The 20,332-nt window shown below is 37.4% G+C and overlaps 2 protein-coding genes across 4 annotated transcripts in view; both read right to left on the reverse strand.

Annotated features, from left to right (window-relative positions):
• Nucleotides 1-8,510, reverse strand: part of LOC107555389 (epoxide hydrolase 4-like) — a 16,740-nt gene extending 8,230 nt beyond the window's left edge. The window contains exons 1-3 of the mRNA XM_016238164.1: nucleotides 7,988-8,510; nucleotides 5,833-5,918; nucleotides 3,997-4,154 (exon numbers count right to left, since the gene is read on the reverse strand). Coding sequence (XP_016093650.1) covers nucleotides 3,997-4,154; nucleotides 5,833-5,918; nucleotides 7,988-8,449 — 706 coding nt within the window. The 5' untranslated portion in view covers nucleotides 8,450-8,510. The remainder of the gene's footprint in view (nucleotides 1-3,996; nucleotides 4,155-5,832; nucleotides 5,919-7,987) is intronic.
• Nucleotides 8,511-8,646: 136 nt separating this feature from the next.
• Nucleotides 8,647-20,332, reverse strand: part of LOC107555390 (bromodomain testis-specific protein-like) — a 19,286-nt gene continuing 7,600 nt past the window's right edge. For 2 of the 3 annotated variants that reach the window (XM_016238166.1, XM_016238165.1), the window contains exons 6-13: nucleotides 11,909-12,274; nucleotides 11,692-11,820; nucleotides 11,385-11,597; nucleotides 10,852-10,916; nucleotides 10,465-10,575; nucleotides 9,809-10,083; nucleotides 9,211-9,300; nucleotides 8,647-9,120 (exon numbers count right to left, since the gene is read on the reverse strand). In XM_016238166.1, the coding sequence (XP_016093652.1) occupies nucleotides 8,987-9,120; nucleotides 9,211-9,300; nucleotides 9,809-10,083; nucleotides 10,465-10,575; nucleotides 10,852-10,916; nucleotides 11,385-11,597; nucleotides 11,692-11,820; nucleotides 11,909-12,274 (1,383 nt within the window). In that variant the 3' untranslated portion in view covers nucleotides 8,647-8,986. Of the gene's footprint in view, nucleotides 9,121-9,210; nucleotides 9,301-9,808; nucleotides 10,084-10,464; nucleotides 10,641-10,851; nucleotides 10,917-11,384; nucleotides 11,598-11,691; nucleotides 11,821-11,908; nucleotides 12,275-20,332 lie in introns of all 3 variants that reach the window. The other variant, XM_016238167.1, reaches the window with a different exon arrangement.

A 20,332-nucleotide genomic window follows, 5' to 3' on the forward strand; every position in this document is an offset into this window, starting at 1 on the left:
TTTTTTAGCATTTCGTAATGTCTTAACTAATAAAGTTGCAATGTAACGGAAATAACAAGAGATCTTTTCTTCCATATTGTGATGTACATCTGAGATTCCAAGAGAAAATGATAACGATTTACCTGATAAGACAAGGGATGAAGCCGCATCAATTGGGTCTAATATCAAGACTGAAAGAATAATGACTGATTTTAAACAAGCTGGGATATTATAAAGCGTTTTTAATACTGAACAGCTTTAAGAACAAATGATCCAGTAAGCACACATATGTTGCCAAAGTGTCAGAGACAAAGCAAATCATTTGAAAATCACTGTGTGTTACTTAAAAAAATTATATTTTGGGTCAAGAATTCTTAAAAAGCGGGGATTCACATATATTCAGAATCACAAACACCATAAAACAGCTGAATGTTGATTGTGCTAGCATGCGATTTTGCACGTTTAACATTTTAGCATTTTTAAAATGACATATTTAAGATGAAATCACAAAGACGTCTTGGCGATGTGCTATCATTATGAAGGTCAAATCGGACGTTTCAAACATTTTTACAACGACATGATGGAAATGACGGGTGTAATGTTTGTATGGATGGACTACATAAATCTGCAAACTTTAACAGATGCTTTATGTCTCCGAGGACTCAATCCACATTTGCTCCTCTACTGGAGATGGCCTACCAAGACTACCAAGACTTGGTGGAGAATTAATCACTTGCTTTCAGCCTGAGGCAAATCCATAAGTGCATGGGAATACTGTGGTGTGTTTCTTTGTTAGAAGGTATTTTTGATTTCCCTGAACAGGCTCATATCTATTTAGCCTTAAAGATGTATGCATTAAAATATAGGACACCGAAAACTAACCTTGAATCGCATTTCTTCCTCTGTCAGCTGGGAAACATTTGTGGAAGACATGCTGAATGGAGAGCAAGGCTCACTCCCTCATCCATATCAGAGGAGAGAGCGACATCTAGCGTTTGATTTGACAAGTGCAACCAAACTGGAGCAACGTGTTTCTACATTTATGATTTACTGCAAACCTTCTTCAAACTTAACACAACTGCTTGAAAATATCAATTAACTATTTGCATTTCTGTCATTTGTTCATGAACGGAAATATTAGTGTTCAGTTATAATCATGGAAATTAGTACTTTTGGCACTCTAAATAATTTGTATCCCGAGGAGAGGAACAGAAGGAGGAAGCTGGTATGTTTGTGTTTGTTGTGGTGTTGTGTATGCCACATAATTAATAGGGAAAGTGAGAGACAAGACTGGAAATTGTAGCAAAATCAGAGGGAAAAGGATCGAGATATGACGCAAGCCAAATTCAAACTCATATTTTCCAAATAAGCACCATAGCACAATGTGTCTAACCACTAGGCCACAGTTCCAACATTCTCTTTCCTCACCAACATTTAAAAAAAAAAAGCTGCCAGTTGATGATCATTATTTTAATCACGATTAATCGCATCCAAAATAAAAGATTTTGTGTACATAATATATGTATGTGCACTGTGTATATTTAGCACGTTATATATAAACACACACACATACAGTATATATTTAGAAAATATTTGCATTAATATAAATGTATAAATTCATATTCTTATATTTTATGTTATATATAAATACATATATTTAATATATTAACATAACATTTTTCTTAAATATATATACATGCATGTGTTTGTATTTATATATACATATTAAATATACACAGTACACACACATATTATGTAAACAAACATGGTTGTAGAAAGCGCACGAAGGAGTAACCAAAATAGACTTTAATTCCACTTTAACACAAAGAACAGGAGAGCTAAATAGCATCAGCGCACGTGTACCATTGAATCAACATTAATCCAGGGGCCTGTACCATGAAGCCGGATTAGCTGGTTTAGCCAGGTAAGTTTCAGTTTAGTTTGCACCAATCCTGGGTTTTAGGTACCATGAATGTGGCTTGGCTTTTAGCTGCGTTCATTGCCATAGTAACTTACACTCCACGGCTAACCTGCTCCGGGGCAGGTTATGTTCTGCGTTAGAGATCTCAAACTGAAATTGGACCAGTCAGATGTGAGCAAAGTAACACATGTCTGACACAAAAAAGTCACTCCCCCAGTTTAACTTGCTCCAAATTAAAGGTCACTAGTACAAAAAAATGTCTGGCTTTAATAATAATTACTTAGAGTAATTTTATATGATTTATATAATTATATGACTTATATTAGTAATCCATTACACACAAGCAATTTTAGTTGAAAAGTTATTATAAATCATTTATTTTCAATGAATGTTAATATATACAGATCGTATGTAATATAAATAAGCGGTAGAATCAATAGATAATGCTTTAAAAATGACTGTGATCTTACATGTTCTAACGAGTCTCTATCGCTGTATATAACAAGTTTCACTTGTGACTGCACTGATAAAGCAAGATAATTTCTTTTATTTGTCCTCTTTCAAGGACAAGTACTTCAGTGTAAATGCATTTAAATTCATCATATTCTTCAATCTCTTAACCTTTAACAAAACCTTTAACCTTTAACCAAGGCTCGTGATTGGCTGTTTGCCAGTGATGTCACACATTCATGTGCACGTGTTCGACAAACTTAGGATCAAAGCCTGAGTTGACAAAGAAAGTTGATGATCAGCATCATGGTACCAACAAAGCCGGTGTGGTGTGGTTAACTCAAAACTATTCCTATAACTCTGAATTTGTTCATCTACCCTCATGGCACAGGCCCCAGGACGAAGAACAGACAGAAACTGAAGGCTTATAAAGACAGGGAAACAAAGGAGCAAACGAGATGATCAATCAACACAGGTGAACAGAATGAAGGTGATTAACTAATAATGAGAACAGGAACCAAACCAAATAAGGACAAACAGGAACATACACGTGACACATGGCCTCTTTTTATTAATTTATTTCCTCGTATTAGTCCAAACATGGCCATGTTCTAACTAAATTAAAATGAGGGAATTAATATTATATAAATGATTAAAACACAAATTACTTTTTTCCCACGTCATGTGCAGAGCTCCATAATTTTCTATTTAAATGTCAACATTTTAAATTCACATTCAACATTCAGTTTTAAGCTGGAACTGTGGCATAGTAGTTAGACACATTTGGACAATACGACTTTGAGTTTGGCTTGCATCATTTTCCAATCATATTAATAAACAAATGATTCACTCATGGCCACTTTATCTTGTTTATCTTGTCCCTGCATGTCATGTTCAGGGCTCCATACAAAATAGAATATGGTACAGAAATCCAATTAAGTACGCTTTGAAATCAGAACTATTTCTGTTTAATCCCAAGTATTAATTTCAATTCAATTATATAAATTTACATTTTATTTATATTATGTTGAGCCTTGCATTTTACTGCACAATAACTACTGTTTAACCTGTGGTTTGAGTGTAAGTCGTCTTCTTTTGCAATAATAATATCATGCTGCAGTTTATTTAGTGTCATATCAAGGACTGACTCAGGATGAATGACACCATTGCTGTGAGCCAGGGTGGAAGTTTCCACCGTCTGCAGTAAAGTGATTCCAATGTCAAGGAACTGAGACCCTGGAGCAAGACATCATCATGAATCCTAATAACGTGTCATTGACGGCCTGTCACAATACACCGCCAGCCGCTTACACACATGCCACTCTGTGCAAGCCGACAGATGAGTTTAACTACGACATGATATACACTGTTCATCTACACTTGTCCTTGAGTCACATTGTAGCATAGCTCAACTAGTGATTGTGTCACATTTGAAATCTAGAGGCAGACAATTAGACTTCATTTTAACTGACAATACACATCTAAAAAGCCAAGGGCATCTGTGAATGGGTCACCTTCACATTACAGACTATTGGGAAGAGTGCTACATTAGCATTCACCACTACAACAGCCTTATCAAAACCACTAGACAGGCTGGAATGTGAAATGGAAATAGGGCTGAGGTAATGGAGGCAGTCTGTTCTTACCCAGATACTCCACAATGTCCTTGATGTCAGTGACAAGGTAGTCCAGTCTGTAGCTCTCAGTGGAGGAGGGCAGGTCAGACTCCCCGTAGCCTCGCATATCCACAGCAACAACACGGAACTCGCTCTTAAATTCCCTCAGCTGGTGACGCCAGGAGAACCTATTCGAATATTTTGTATGAATTCTACAGGTTACACATGAACACATTTTTGTTCAATTTAGATCATCTCTCTCTGTTCTACATTGTTTTTTTTTTTTTCTGGTTACATTTTATTTTAAGGTGTCCTTGTTACAGTGTAATTATACATTTAGGTACTGAGTAATATTAATTAACTTTATATACTTACTATATGGTTAGGATCAGGGTTTGGCATAATTACATGTAATTATGCATAATTTATTGTTATTATAATAGTAAGTACATGTAATGCGTAACAAGGACACCTTAAAATAAAGTGCGACCTTTTTGCGTTTACTAAGATGGTATAGAACTGAGTCCATGGAAAAGTAAATAGAATGAATGAAGGAATCACAATTATTTGATTGAACTGACAGTAATAGTATTTCTATTCAGTTTTATACACTACCATTCAAAAGTTTGGGGTCAGCAAGAATGCACTAAATTGGGCAAAAGTGACAGTAAAGACATTTATAATGTTACAAAACATTTATAATTCAAACAAATGCTGTTCTTTTGAACTTTCTATTCATTAAATGATCCGAAAATGTATCAAGGTCAAGGAGTTAATATTCTCCAAATATAAAATAATATTACCAGTATTTTTTTTCCATAGTGTAAATGTAAATATAGCTACCTTTATATTTTATGGGTTCCTGCAAGTTATGCCCAAAGAATTTATTGGACTGACAAAATTTATACACTGGAATGGATGATTTCTGCCACACTTTTTTATCTACAATAATCGTACAAATTAGAATGATTTGCACTGCAACATATTTTGGCAAAAAATCAGATTGTGCCACTGGTTAGTGCTTTAACTGAAAAGGCAAAACCAGTTTTATGAAGTACCCAATAGTTTGACATGTAAGATTTAGTTGAATTGTGTTAGTAAACTCTGCCACAGTGGTAGCATTCCATAGCAATTGTCTTTAAAGAATGAGAAGAAAGAGAGAGAAAGAAAGCTGAGGAAAAGCAGAAGGAAGCCTTTCTATGATTCTGATGAGTCAGTGCAGCAAAGGGTCTAAGGACCCAATATGTGAGAATATAGATGAGCGTTAAATTAGCAAACACACTCACACACACACACACACACACACACACACACCCTATTTTAACCTCCACATTTCTCTATTGCTCAGCAGCAGAGAGAAATCTTTGACTTGCACTTTTTGAATGCACCAAACTAAAGTGGAGCAGAAGTCAGAAGAAAAGGGTGTCCTCCAGGTCTCCTCTACTCATCCAAGACTTCATCACTGATTCTGGAGCAGTAGATTGGCCAGTGAAGCAGAAAGGAGCCGTGCCACATTAATTAGGCACAGTCCTGTCCTGATCGCAGTTCAGCAGTCTGACAGCTCACTGAAACGACAGCTTCACTGGTCCCAAGACAGTCCGAATGTCACGACTGTACTCCATATCACATTTCAGGACTGTTTAATACATTATACTGCCCGTTTTACATTTCATAACAATAATAGACACAGCTCTGACTCTGACTGAAGAGTTGTGTTGATAGGGAAGGTTTGAGTCTCAAATATTATCTATGACTCCATGTGTATAATGTGGAGTGATTCCACAACAACATATTTCCGATCTGTGCCTGGCAGCATCCCAGTAGAGAAGTGTTTCCCTTGTGTGTGCGAGTGTGTTTGAGTCTCACCAAAACTCAGGGAATCCATGCAGAAACAGCATAAGTGGCTTTCCTCGTTCTCCAGCAGCAACATAGTGAAATCTGAGTCCAGACTCCTAAAACCATAGAGACCACAGGCAGTTATTCTTCACTATAAACGGAGGATATGATAAAAGCAGTACATTCTCTTTAATCACACGGGCCTGTCCATCCTGATGTAAAATCCATTCTCACATCACTCTCTGCTTGATAGAGCTATAAAATGCACTAGAGAGGGGGAGCCGTGTCCGCAGGTTTCAGCTAATATTAAAGCAATATCTTCCATTGACATTTATGGAAAAATTCATACCCCTGTTAAATGACAGCCTGCATCAAATTGCATGCGATAGTATCCTCGGGTTGTCTGGCTATTTCAAGAACATTGTTTGCAATGCAGAATTTTCCTTTTGAATACAAACAAGTTGTGGGTGTGAAAAACATCTCACCTCAAAAAATATCTGATAAAATGTAATGTTTTCACTCGGCATTAAAAAAAAGGAGTTCATTTCCTCAAGGTCACTTGCTATTTTACTTTCAGATAGAGATCACAGTTGATGCCAGAGTTTTTATACCAAATCCCTCAATTCCAGCGGTTGCAGAGACTTTTACAATATTTTTCCACGTTACAAAAGTTATATACTCAGGAACAAAACTTAAAGGGGCTGTTTTCTAAGATTTCAAAGGATCCCAGGTGAAAAACAAGTGTACTTCCATAATGTTCTTAAAGTGCTTTATTTTCACGCACTAATTTTGTACTTAATACTGTATACTAAAAATGATTCTTTAGTACTTCTTAAGATAAACTTAAGATCATCTCAGTGTACTCAACTGTGCTATTTTGGGACACCATGAATATGAAAAATCCGCTTTTAACATACTATCTCTGTATTTAAAAAATGGATTTAGTTACCACTTGTAGTACACTTGAACCATCTTTCATACACTGATACACAAATTTACACAAATTTACAAGAAGTGGTGACTAAATAAATTTTTTAATGGAAGTGTAAATTTTTTCAGCTGGGATGCTACATTTTTAGAAAAAGTGCAGATTCAGAGTACCTAATGTGTGAACGTTAAGTTCAAAGCTCTGCAGGTATATACTCATCACATCTATCCTGAGACTGCCTAAGCTGTTTTCAGCACCACTCCAGTGGACAGCGAAGTCCAGGCAATGACTATGATTGTGTGGGAAACTGATCACTCTGCTTGTGCTCAGTTGATGCTCAGTGATGGAAACTGCTTGCTTCTGGGAGCAACCCCATTGGAAATAAAAATCATAAATGAGATCCCTGTAAAGGGATAGATCCCTTAAGAGAAAACATAGCCCAAACATGAAAACTGTATTACCCTCGTGTTGTTTCAAATCGGCATGACTTTCTTTCTTCTGCTGAACAAAGGAAGACATTTTAAAGAATGCTGGCAAGCAAAAGTTGTGAGTTACTGCTGGATTACATTCCTCCAAAAAAACGAAAAACAAAAACAAACACTGAAACATTTCCTTAAATATCTTTAGGGCTTTCCCTTTCCTACAAAGCACTGTGCTATGCTACCAAGGTCATGGGTTCAATTCCCAGGGAAAGCAATGCAAGTCGCTTTGAATAAAAACATCTGCCAAAAGCACAAATGTAAATCTTCTTTTACATAAAGAAAGAAAGAAAGAAAAATTTTGGAATGACATGAGGATGAGTAAAATTGACAGAATTTTCATTTTGGGGGATCTATCCATTTAATCTTTCGCTTAGACACCAATGAGGCTAAAATGAGTATAAATTGATAGCCTACTTTTGCTTGAGCTTCTGCTTCTAGTGAAACACCAGGTGATTTAATGCATCTCATCAACAATATCTCAAACTGTGCTCAGGTTTGGCAAGATACCAAACCTGAAAACATGATCTCAATGCACTAATATTTGTCATCAAATTCTATCAAGATGAAATTATGTGGGCTACCCGCATTTATGTTTATAGCTACTCAGCAATCGTCTCATTTTGTTTAAGGAAACATCTGAGCTTTAAGGAAACATCTGAGGCAAAGTTCATATTTCAAAGGGGAAAAAAACGAAAGAGCAACATCTGAGCATTAAAAAAAGCTTTTAAGTTATATTTATGTAGGATATACATGCTTTCGTTTACTGTCATCTTACCTTGATTTTAACATAACAGTGGGTTCCCAAGGACGTGTCATTCAGGCACGCAGGGGGTGTCTCACGAACCGTCCACTGAAAGGTTGTTGACGGTCGTAGGATGATATTCCAGCCAAGTTTGAGCAGCGCTACGCCCGTGCATAGCGCGCAATATCCATAGATGAGAGACCAGTATCCCATAACTCTGATCTTCAGCGTCAGCCCGACTGTCAACAACAGCAAGTTATGAAGCAGTCTCGCCATCTTTACATTACTGCGGGAATACGCTTGTTGATCACGGCTTTTATTGATTTGTTTACTCAACTGCCTGTGTTTCAAAAACGACGCGCATCTTAACAGCCCCGTCGGACCTTCAGCGAGCGCATCCTGCCCGGGGAGGGTCCCTGTGTAGACGCCAGAGTCACGCTTAATGACAGAAGAGATGATCAGTCCCAAAGGTGTTCGCACCTCGGACTGAACCATTACAGCTCAGCTACACCGACAAAACTAGAAGGCTCCCATTATAGTCCAGGCAGCTTTCTGGGGCTGGGCCCATTCGTACTCGCTCGGGTTTCTGTCGCGATCGCAGTGTAGATGAGCTGTCTGTTATTGGATATTTTAACCTGGATACAACAATAAAATATACTGTGCCTCATGGTGCATTACAATTATGCACTACAGAAAAAGTGTGAGAGAGAAAAGGAAACAACTTATTCTTTTACTAATTTAGAGCCAAAAGTGCACAATTTTCTTTATATTACAAAAGTGATAAAAGACAAAAAGTGAACACAAAAAACAAACAAACACCATTTTTAATTGGGAAAATAAAAGTTGAACTGTGTCCAGAAGGTGTTAAGATGAAATAAGTGAAACTTTATAATCCTGGGGACGTGTCCGGGTAAGCTTTACAATTTTTGGTTTGATTTCTGCATCAGTGACCAGATTGATAGCAGGGGGGACAGACTGGCCTGAGAGACAGTGAGTTAATAATAAAAGGGTTGGTGGGTAGGTGTGAAGCAGCTAACCTGAATCAGAGTCACAGCTATCAGAGGAGCTAGAGTCACTACTACTGCTGTTAGAGCTGGATGAGCTGCTGCTACTGTCACTCAGACGAGACGGACGGCTCATGTCTTTAAACTCCTCTTCCGCTTCAACTGCACACAGAAGGGGAAACATAGGTTTATACTGCATTTATATGACTACATAAAAAAAAAAAGAATGAACAAATAAATACCTATACTTACTTTTGGCCTTTTTATTATTTGATTCTCCATGTGCGTGTTGCAGCTCTTTGTCCATTTCCTTGATTTTAGACTTCTTCTGGAGCTTCTTTTCTAATAATGTAAAACGATCACAATAAATATAAGATACAAATTCTCCTTTTACACACCAATTTTGTAAGAGTTGTAGAGTATATATCAAATTAGTTTTTTTTTTTAAGATGGCAATTTTAAGCACTAATCGTGTTTAAGTTCTAAATAATAATAAAAAAATAATATTTAAAATAGTAATATCTTTTAGGTAAAGCATACACATGAAAAAAAAAAAAAGGAAAAAAATAAACCTTTATGAACACTTTCACAGTGAAGCAAAAATAATGTACTGCTATACTGCGGGTATTAAATTTTTTCCAGATAATGATGAAAAGTGTCTCCTGACTTGGTGTATGTAGTTGTAGTATGAAAAACATATGCAAATATTTCAGATTTGCATGCCATTCAGTTGTATTACACAATGTGAAAAGTAGTTAGTACTATCTTTCATATATATATATATATATATATATATAAATATAAATGTCTCAGCATGAAAAGCTCTTAATATTGACCAAACAGTACTTACTGTCAGTTTCTTTCCGTTTCTTTTGGAGGCAAGCGACAACATAGCACTCGAGAGCTCGAAGAGTTGAAGGTTTGAGAGTCTCAAAGTCAATTTCGATCTCCTCAGGGTCTGTGTCCCTGAGCAAGGGTTCTCGCGCCTTGATGATGTTCACTACTTTGCCAAGCTTGTCTCCAGGAAGCTTGTTAATGTCCAAACTCAGTTGCCGTTTCTCCTCATAAGACATGGGTAATGTATTGATCTCTTCCTCGGAGTCATATGCTCTGCTCTCCTTCCGCCTGAGAACAAAGTTGATGGAATTTAGATTTCTTTGAGAATTTGTCTTGACATAAAACATAAAATTAATTAGCCGCTGCAGGGAAATAACGAAAAGAATAACAAAGTCCAGTAAATGGTAAACGTGTCTGTACTACAAACCAGTGTGTGCATAATTAATATAGGGCTAGTACTTTAAAATAACCTGACACACCACTTTGCAATATCAGGCAGCAAAACGAGCTGTGTTGTACAGCTAAAAGAGCTGGAAGTGGATGAGACCGGAAGCCAGAATCATTTAATTTAAAAATGGCTGCGCCCGCTCTTACAGGAAAAATAAGGTGAATACTTAGGGTAGAAATGGGCATGATGTGCACCCCCACAAGCACCACACATTTTCTTACCCTGATGACTTGCTGTTAGACCTCTTCTGTATTTTTGCCGGTTTCTTCATTTCTTCACCTTTTCGCTTACTGGACTCTCTCTCTTTCTTCCTCTTCTTCTTGGACTTTTCCCTTTTCTTTGGTTTCAAGAGAGGTGTTTGGGTCAGTAACTGCAGCTGCTCTCGTACTGCTTTCAGCTGGTGAGTAAAGACAGAAATGACATTATATAAGGGTACACGTATAAATACTGTTCAAAACTTAGCAAGTTATTTTTTCCACTGCCTACTGTACAAATGGGCAGCATCCAGACCCTCACAGCAGGCTGATTATGAATGCTCATACTGACATAGAAGATTTGACTTAGCAACATGCTTAAGCACAGCACCTATTAAGTTTACAGCACAACACCTTTTCTTTGGTTTCAAGAGAGGTGTTTGGGTCAGTAACTGCAGCTGCTCTCGTACTGCTTTCAGCTGGTGAGTAAAGACAGAAATGACATTATATAAGGGTACACGTATAAATACTGTTCAAAACTTAGCAAGTTATTTTTTCCACTGCCTACTGTACAAATGGGCAGCATCCAGACCCTCACAGCAGACTGATTATGAATGCTCATACTGACATAGAAGATTTGACTTAGCAACATGCTTAAGCACAGCACCTATTAAGTTTACAGCACAACACCATAATAACACAGCATTGTAATTGCACAGACTTAAAAGTCCTCCCAAGTATGTTAATAAAAGAGACCTCTCTCACTTCTTGGCAAAGAACATTCTGGAATTGTTTCCACTGCAAAGAATACATGCAATACTGCCATAGAATTTGCTGAAGGAGGCAGAGTCACCACATTGGGCGTGACTATGATGGTGTGACTGTTTTGGAACAGAGGATGTGTGTATGTTTGAGGGGACTCAAAAGTCTATATACACAAGTCTTACCTGTTCCTCCAGGCTGGCAAGCCTCTGCACTCTCTCCTCTTCATCTTCTGTGTCTGAGGAGTTTTCTGATGGAGATGATGATGATTCGCTGTCACTGCTCTCAGAGCTGGACGGACTGTGTGCTCTCTCCTTCCTTACTCTGTTCTGACTAGAGGATGGTGCTGAATTCCTCGGCTTGTCAGGAATCTTGGAGAAGCGAAACTCAAAAACATCCTGGGTAAAAAATTTTAATATTCTGCATTTACCCATAGGAAAATAAGACAAACAATGGATTTTAAAAAGATGATCAAACCACCTAAAGACACACCTGAAGTTTTCTTGCCATGGCCACTACCTCATGGCCGGGTGGATTGTATTTGTAGCAGTTTGAGAACATGAGCCGCACATCTGCAGCGAATTGCAATGCATCGGTGTACTCCCGAGCTTCTATCTTGTTCTATTAGAAAAAAATAAGCCCATTACATACAAAACAATAACAGTGAGCAAAGCTTATCCAGTAATATTAACAAAACCATGGTACTCACTTTGATGGTACTCATATCCATAGGTTGGTAAATGATTTCATGATAATCAAGAAGGCCCAGTGCCTTAGCATCCACAGGCTTATAAAAGGGCCAGGCATAAGCAGAATGCTTTTTGGCAAACATCTCTTTCAGGATTGCATTGCAGTATTTGAGTCTCTCTGAGAGTTTGGTCCTTCTGCCCACCTGATGTTGTGGTGGTGACTCAGGAAGGTCTTTACAGGGAGGTTTGATGGGTCGGCCGCTGCCTCGCCTGGAGAATATCTTAAGGACTTTTGGTTCTGTTACACAAGGGGATGACTCACAGCTGGTGATGGAAGAGGCAGAAGGGGTCGTAGTGTCTGCTTTTCTTTTCACACCATTTTTCAACTGAAAGAAAAGGTACATGCAGATTACAGTTAACTAAAAAAAATATGCAATCAGTATTTTCCCCGTACTATTCTACCTTTAGAAAATACTATTTCCATAATTCAAGACGAGACAACTAAACAGCCCTTATCTTTGTCAAAGAGGCAAAACTACACTAATTAATCCTTGGAAAACACTAGGGCCCAATCCCATTTTATACCCCTTCCCCTTCCCCTCTGCCTAACCCTTCCCCTTGTCCCTTAAAACAGAGTGTCAAGGGGTAGGGGTGAAAATATTCCCCTAAGAACTGGGACACCACTATTATGCCGTAACACGTCGTCTAGCTCCTACAATACACACACCTATACTGGTGTGCATTAGACTTTAATTACCATTCTATATTAATGCGCTGCTTACTGACACACACACACACACATCAGATATTGCGCAGCTCACACATCCAGGACCTAAGAATCTTGTCAACGCTGCCCCACGACTTTCATTAATAACAGTTAAAATACTGAATTGCTACATGATATTATCCAGCAACGAGAGGATAAAATCGCTATTTTTGAAGTAAACTCACTCTAAAAAGAGAAACGCACAGACGCAACTTTTATCTCTCTCTCCCGAATTGGCAATATTTCAGAAAAGGGTTTAGCGATTTGTAATTATTAGGGGTACCACCGTAGACATTGACCTCCTCAATGTCTACGGTGGTTATCGCCCTGATCAGACATGAAAATAGCCTATGTTGTAGGACTATCGTGCAGTCAGTAATGATATGACACTAGAAAACTTTAGCGATTTTTTGCAAACATTTCTTTGAGTAACATGACCGTAAATATGAACTCACGATTGAATGTAACAAAACAAACGATTACGTTTCGTTAAAATCTTTATTAATGCCAAAAATGCTTACATTTATGCGTCTTCGTTTGACGGTCGAAGATAAAAATCTTCGTTTGACGGTCTATTTGGCCCTTCCCCTACCCCTTCATGTGAACGCACGAAACAGAGGGGAAAGGGGAAGGGCTAAGGGGTAGAATTGGGATTGGGCCTAGGTCTCATTTAGGGATGCAGCGATTAACCGCACTTTAAAACGTCACGGTTAATTAATCGTAAAGGTTCCGCTAAACCGAGTGTTTCTGTTACACGGAACGGAACTGTTGCAGCTTGCGCAAAACGAAAAAAGTTACACTAGCGGGGCACCAGCTTAAATTGACGTGCTTATCAGAGGCACGGAGGCTACTACATGCATTAGATGAACTGACAGAGGGACCAAACAGCGAAGCTTTATTTCCACCAGAGAAATGCCTGTCGATAGTGTGGGACCATTTGGGCTACACCAAGAATGACCAGGGTGTCATTTAAATATTGCTGTAAAAAACTGCTGCTAAAGAGCGAATACATAAGGGATAATGCACGGCTTGCTGTACATTGAACGATTTTAATGCACGACGTGAAGATAAGAACCACCTGACGCGAAGCATTTGCGACTGAAATCTACTGCGTGCGACTGACCTGATCATCATCATATTTGTGATCGCTGAGAGGAGCTTTCTACGTGTTTTTGCAGCGTTGAGTAATGTATCACAGACATATCTCACGAATCCTTTCATAAGCAAAGTGTAGACCGGGTGTAAATCAGTAGGGCTGGGTATCGAGTTCGACACTTTTTAGGCACCGACCGAATTGCCTCGATACCATCGAGTATCGAAAAACATACAATAAATAAGATTTATATTCCACTTTCACTGAAAACTCACTTTAAACCACCATCGAGTCAAGTCAAGTCTGCTTTATTGTCAATTCTTCCACATGTACGGCACATACACACAGAGAATTGAATTGTGTTACTCTCAGACCTTTGGGTGCAAACAGATAACATAAATACAGATTAAATACAAAAAATACAACTATACAAATATGCAAATAAGGTAAAATGTAAAAATATATATATAAAGCACAAGGCATCGAGTGTTTGTAATAACTTCCGATTGCCGTCCAACAGGGCCGGATTTACACATTGCTCATTGAGCAAATAAATATAACAAACAATAGGGTAAAAAATGACAAACTATTTCCATGTCTTCCACCTTTTTTATGTAGGCTACGGAAATCAGGCTTTCTTTCTCCCAGTCTCTCTCACAGACGCACACACAGTGCAGACACGCGGAGACGCGAACAGAAACTTCTTGTCAGCGCTGCACCGTGAATTTATCAGCAAAATAGTTTCGCAGCTGAAAAGATACATGACACTTCTCAGTAGCGAGGTTCATGAAGGAGTTTAACAAAGATTAGACTGCATTTTAATAACTGCATATCAATGACTCAAGACTCTGTTATCAGCTCTAAAAATGACGTTTTGGAATTTGCAACGGAAGGTTTGGGATGAGGTGCATAAAACAATTCGTTCAACCCACACGAGATTTCAGGACGGAAACATGTCAAATGTCTTGATGTGTGGTTGTGACTCCAGGCCGTTAAAATTATTAGAGAAATAATGCACTCCCGGAGGTGGTTATGTGGCCACGACTATATGGTATGGTCTTTCTCAGTTCTCAAACAAATGAAGAACTATTCGATTTTTACTGACTGAACGCAAGCGTTTATTCCGATAGAAACACTACCGGTTTCCACCGATTAAGAAATATTTTTGTTTGCTTGGGTGGTAATATTAGGTCTATTATATTAATAGGGTAGGGGGCCCAAAAATGTAATATAATGTTGCTGAAATTAAATATGTTATTACTTCTGAGTCAGAGCAGCGATCATGGAAGAGAGAACACAAGCAGACAGCGCTGGAAGCTGCTAATGCTCATCAGTAAATCAGTGGAAAATAAATAGAAATCATGATTCTGTCTGAGCTATGAGTCTTAAAACGAACACTAACTAGTGTAAATGTAGCTAACAGATGTGTAAACTGAAGACTATTTGAGCTTTATTAAAACTATTTTGCACTGATTTATTGTGTTGGTTACATTTTGTTCCTTTGTGCAGTGGCTCAGGAGATGAGTCTTTGAGTTTGTATAGACATCAACAAGCTGAAAAATAAAACCAAAGTTTTTTTTTAGATAATGTAATTTTGTTAAAATTGATTTCATAAAATTGGTATCGAAAAAAAGTATCGTTCGGGAACCGGTATCGAAGTCAAGGTATCGGTATCGAAAAATTTTGAACGATACCCACGATACCCAGCCCTATAAATAAGAGATTCATTGCGCAGTGAAGAGAGCGTCGTTGATTATAAATGTGAGATTGTGATGAACTAAGATGAGTGACAGCTTTTAATGATTTTTAAGGGAGTTTGTAAATGTGATGATTTAATACAATACAATAAACAAGTTAATATTAAGTGACTTACATCCAATAAATAACACTTTAATATCTAAGTGTGTTCATGTGATTTTATACATTAGTAATGTTGGGAAATTAATAAATGCATAATAATCGTAAAACCGTGATTATTCCTCAAACAATAATCGTACCAACAAAATCTATAATCGTTGCATCCCTAGTCTCATTTACTAATAACTGCACAGATTACGCACATTTATACACACAGGAGAAAACATTCTGCCTAAACCCCAACACATGCATATGCACATGCATTTATTCCTAACCACGTTGTAATGTTAATGAATTTGGAGTATTCTAAATGAGCAACCGCATACCCAAAGTTAGTAATCTGCATAGAACATGTCTAAATCTCTGTGTAAGGGCTTTCCGCAAAACCTTTCCTTTACAGCCTTAGAGCAAACATGATGTTCTCTAAAGACACATTCTGGCCTGAAAGCAGATGCATGAAGACCCTTCGAGCAATTTGCGTACCATCCTCAAAATAAGTACAAAACACAATTACCTCTTATGGAGATCTAGAATACAGGTACTTGCATATCAATATAAAAAAAAGATTATCTAAACATGTTTACAAGGCCACAGGAGTATGTCATTTTAGCTTATGTGTAGTTTCAGCTGTCGATACATTTTTTGTTGATTTATAATACTTTTCATTATGAAAGTTATTGATAAATAACAATTTGTTTGTGACAACACTTGTGGACAGATTTCACACACAAATTTGTGAATATGCTCCCATTTCTTTGCCTTTTTCCTAAAGAACATTACAGAGATTTGACAGGAAGTGGGTGATGGGATTGGAAAGGTCCATGAGACGGGAATCAAACTCAAGTTGGCTAAAGTGCCTCCCACCACACTACTGGTGCCAATGACACTTGTTATTCTTATTTAATTTGCATTTTACCTCATACATTGAGAATGTTTACATTGACATTAGTCATCTAATTATTCATCTTATTCTGAATAAGACAATATTATGATTAAGGTGTTTACATGAGTTGCTTTTAAAATATTCCTTTTTATGTTCCCGTTGTTCCCCATGTTATAGTACATAGATCGATTAATGGCACACATCATTACATCCCCACGCGACGCCATCCGACGCTCACACCTGCTTGGAAGTTTCAAGTAATCCTGATTAGCTGGATCAGGTGAGTTTGATTAGGGTTGGAGCTAAACTGTGCAGAGCTGTGGCCCTCTAGGAATTGAGACCACTGCTGTATATGCTACCATAACGAAGACAAACTGTATGTTGATATGTGAAATTTCTTGGGGAAGTTCATGCAAGCCAAATCTGCACAGGTTTAGAGAGTATATTGCAAAAAACAAACAAAACACACCTACAGAGGCACGCATACGTGACGTGATGAAGTCTGGTTAGACCAACACAGGCTTTAGTGCGCGTGTGCATTTAGGGTGCTTTCACACTAGCACTTTTGGTGCGCACCCAGGTTCGATTGACGTCAGAGTTCGGTACGTTTGGATGATGTGAACGAGGTCTTCTGAACTCTGGTGCGCACCCGCGAACCGTACTAGAGTCCGCTTAAAAAGGATGGTCCGGGGTACGGTTCAAGTGAACTCCGGTACGGTTCGCTGCTGATGTGAATGCAATTGTACCAAATCACGGAAGTGAACCGCTATTAATAATGTATTATTTGATAAAAATGTGTTTTTACTCACTTTTTTGATGAGCGTGACTGACGCGGTGCAAGCAGAGAGCTGTACATCTCATTTCTGTTCACCTTCAGATTACTTTAGAGCATTTGCAGTACATTCGTAAGGCAGACGTAAGTGCCGTTATGTACTGAAGCTTTGGAAACAAAACCAACGGTTCAAAATCATAAATATAAAATTGAAGAGAGCCTTGCTACGCATTTTGCCATCTTCTCCTGCACCATCGTTACTAAGCAATGGGGTAAACAGCTGCTGGCTTGATGATGCAAATGAACCAGGGTTCGGACCCAAATAATATAATGTGTACACAGTCCAGCGGGGGCAGGGCGAGCAATCGAACTCCGGTTCGGACCAAGCAATCGAACCAAGTGTGAAAGCACCCTTAGAGTGTGATCTTTCACTGCATGATTCAGTCTATTAATATGCATTAAGAATGATGACATAATTCAAGATAAGGGGGCAGAAAATGTATATTTTCATATAGTTAATCAATATCACAGGAAGCGTGCCGTTTTTCTTAAAATCAGCATGGTTACAAATGTGATATTGATTTTATGCAATAGTTCAATAAACAATAAAGTTAATATCAAGCAACTTACGTTTTAGACACCATATTGGCTGTTTTTGCGCTATTTCGCCAACAGAAAACATTCCAAACACAGCCACAGCACTGAGCAACATGACATTGTTTCGTTACTGAATCACCCATTTAAATGATTCGATTAGAAATGGTTCAATCGCAATGACTCACTTAACAGTGACTTGCTGCCATCTACTGGCGGTTTTAATTTCACATTTAAAGTATCTTTTCATTTTTTTAAATAATTTCAAATATTAATTTTTTTTAAACATATCAAACATTTCATGTTTAAAACATTAAAACATTACTTATGCATTTGTAACAGCAGGCTAAAGCATTCCATGTCCCCCTAAGCTGCATTAACGTGCAAATGCATCTAAATGCCACTTCATATGCAACTTCTGCAAAGATTAATTTCATTGATACTGATTTAATTTTAGGGCTGAACGATTCTCACACTACTTTGGGTAATTCAAAGTCACTGTAATAAACATATGTAAACATGTGGACTGCACTAAACACTGTCTGTTAACTTTAGACCAGTGGTTCTCAAATTTTTGTGGTCGCACCCCCCTTTAAACCTATAAATAAAATCTGCCCCCCTTTCCCGAATCCCCATTCCGCCTCAGACTACCAAATAATTGTTAAAAATTATGAAAAATTAATGCTTTTTTAATAAAAAAAAAACCTACAGGGAAAAAAACAAAACAAAAAACACCTGCATCACTTGAAACATTGAAAAATAGCATAGAGAGAATAACTGTTAGTATTATTATTATTCTCTCGGTTATTCATTTATTTTTTGTGTTTCATGCTGTCCGCTAAGGCATAGGACACACACAGGCTTTCCTGCTCACCAACGTTAAACACGTGTCTACACCGGACGCAAGCAGCAAAATACAGTAGAACTTATTATAATCAGTGACGCTGTCTACATGGTAAAAATGTCCATAAAAAGTTCAAATCAATTTAAACTTATTGGAAAAGCTTTATTTCTATCACTGCTGTGAACTGACCACACAAAATATTAAATATATTAAAAACTTTAGGAGTCAGCTGTCCACGGTAGTCCTTAAGATATCAGCACAATAACACACTTAGCAAAATATCGTCTAATTATCTTTATCAATAAAATCCCAGAAAATATTGAGACATTATTTTTTGTCAATATCGCACACCCCTAGTACTGACACAAAATTACTTTGCAATGGTCACTTTGTCACGCCCAGAGTAGACTGCCTCAAACTGTTGGTTTATTTCTGTCTCTCTCTCTTTTTTTTTGGCTAGTAGAAATTATGAATGGCCGGTAACTTAAAAATTTAGTAGCCAAATTGGCTGGTGGGTGAAAAAGTTAAATTTCAATCCCTGGATATACAGTTTTGGGTGTTTCATTTTTACGTTTATAAAACCTTCAAGTGCAGTTATTGTCATGCTACGTGCAAACAGATGACTTTGGATACAAATACACTAGCAACAGTCCTCCTCTGCCCTTTCATTCGGCAACATTTCATTCATACCCCCATGACAAACTCGGAGGTACTGGATGAGAGTGTGAAGTAAGGACTGGTGGGAGAAAGTTGTTTGAATTTTTTGTTTGTCATCAAACGGTTGACCACTGCCGTGTGTTCATCCTGTCGCAAAATGTGGCAAAAAGTCCTACACAACGTTAATAGTGTGATTAAGGTGTACCAAAAAAAAAAAATTGGATACTCCACATCTTGATTCGATTTGGGTTTACTTCGAGTATGATTTTAGCCAGACTAGTAAACACTAATGAATTAAGACATATGGAGTATTCCACGAATTAAGACGTGGAATATTCCTATTTTAGTCTAGGGCTGCCACTAACGACAATTTTTATTTGATTAATCTACCGACTAATTTATCGATTAATCTAAACAATTAATTTCCCCCACAAAAAAAAATCTACAATTTTACTTTATTTTATTAAACCAAATGAAATCAAAATGTCTATGAAATCCTTTTTTTAAAACAAAAGTGCAACAGAGTGCAAGCAGCAAGTGTCCATCTCATAGTCCAAATCACTGAAATCAAAGTTCAGTATTATAGTGTAAGAATGACAACAAATCCACGTGTTCTAGTCTACTAATAATACAATAATCAAAAAACTTTTTAAAGGAGTATTTACTAGAAATGTTATTTACCAGAATTTATTTAAGAGAAAAATATAATTGTGCAGTATTTCTGAAAAATAGATTTTTTTTTATTTTTTTTTTTATAAAATCAATTAATTGGAGATGCTTTTTATTATTAAAATTTAATGGAACCATTCAAATGGAATCCAGAAAATAATGCAAAACAGAATTTGGTAAAGATAAAACTGTAAAACTCGATTAATTAGACAGGCTTTTGAGTAATACAATTTAATTTAACCATTAAAACAGAGTATAGACAAATTTGGAAATAAAACTGGATTTCATAGTGCCCTATAATTATAATAA

This window comes from Sinocyclocheilus grahami, unplaced genomic scaffold (assembly GCF_001515645.1).
Source record: "Sinocyclocheilus grahami isolate Dianchi unplaced genomic scaffold, SAMN03320097.WGS_v1.1 scaffold533.1, whole genome shotgun sequence".
In the NCBI taxonomy this organism is placed as follows: Eukaryota; Metazoa; Chordata; class Actinopteri; order Cypriniformes; family Cyprinidae; genus Sinocyclocheilus; species Sinocyclocheilus grahami.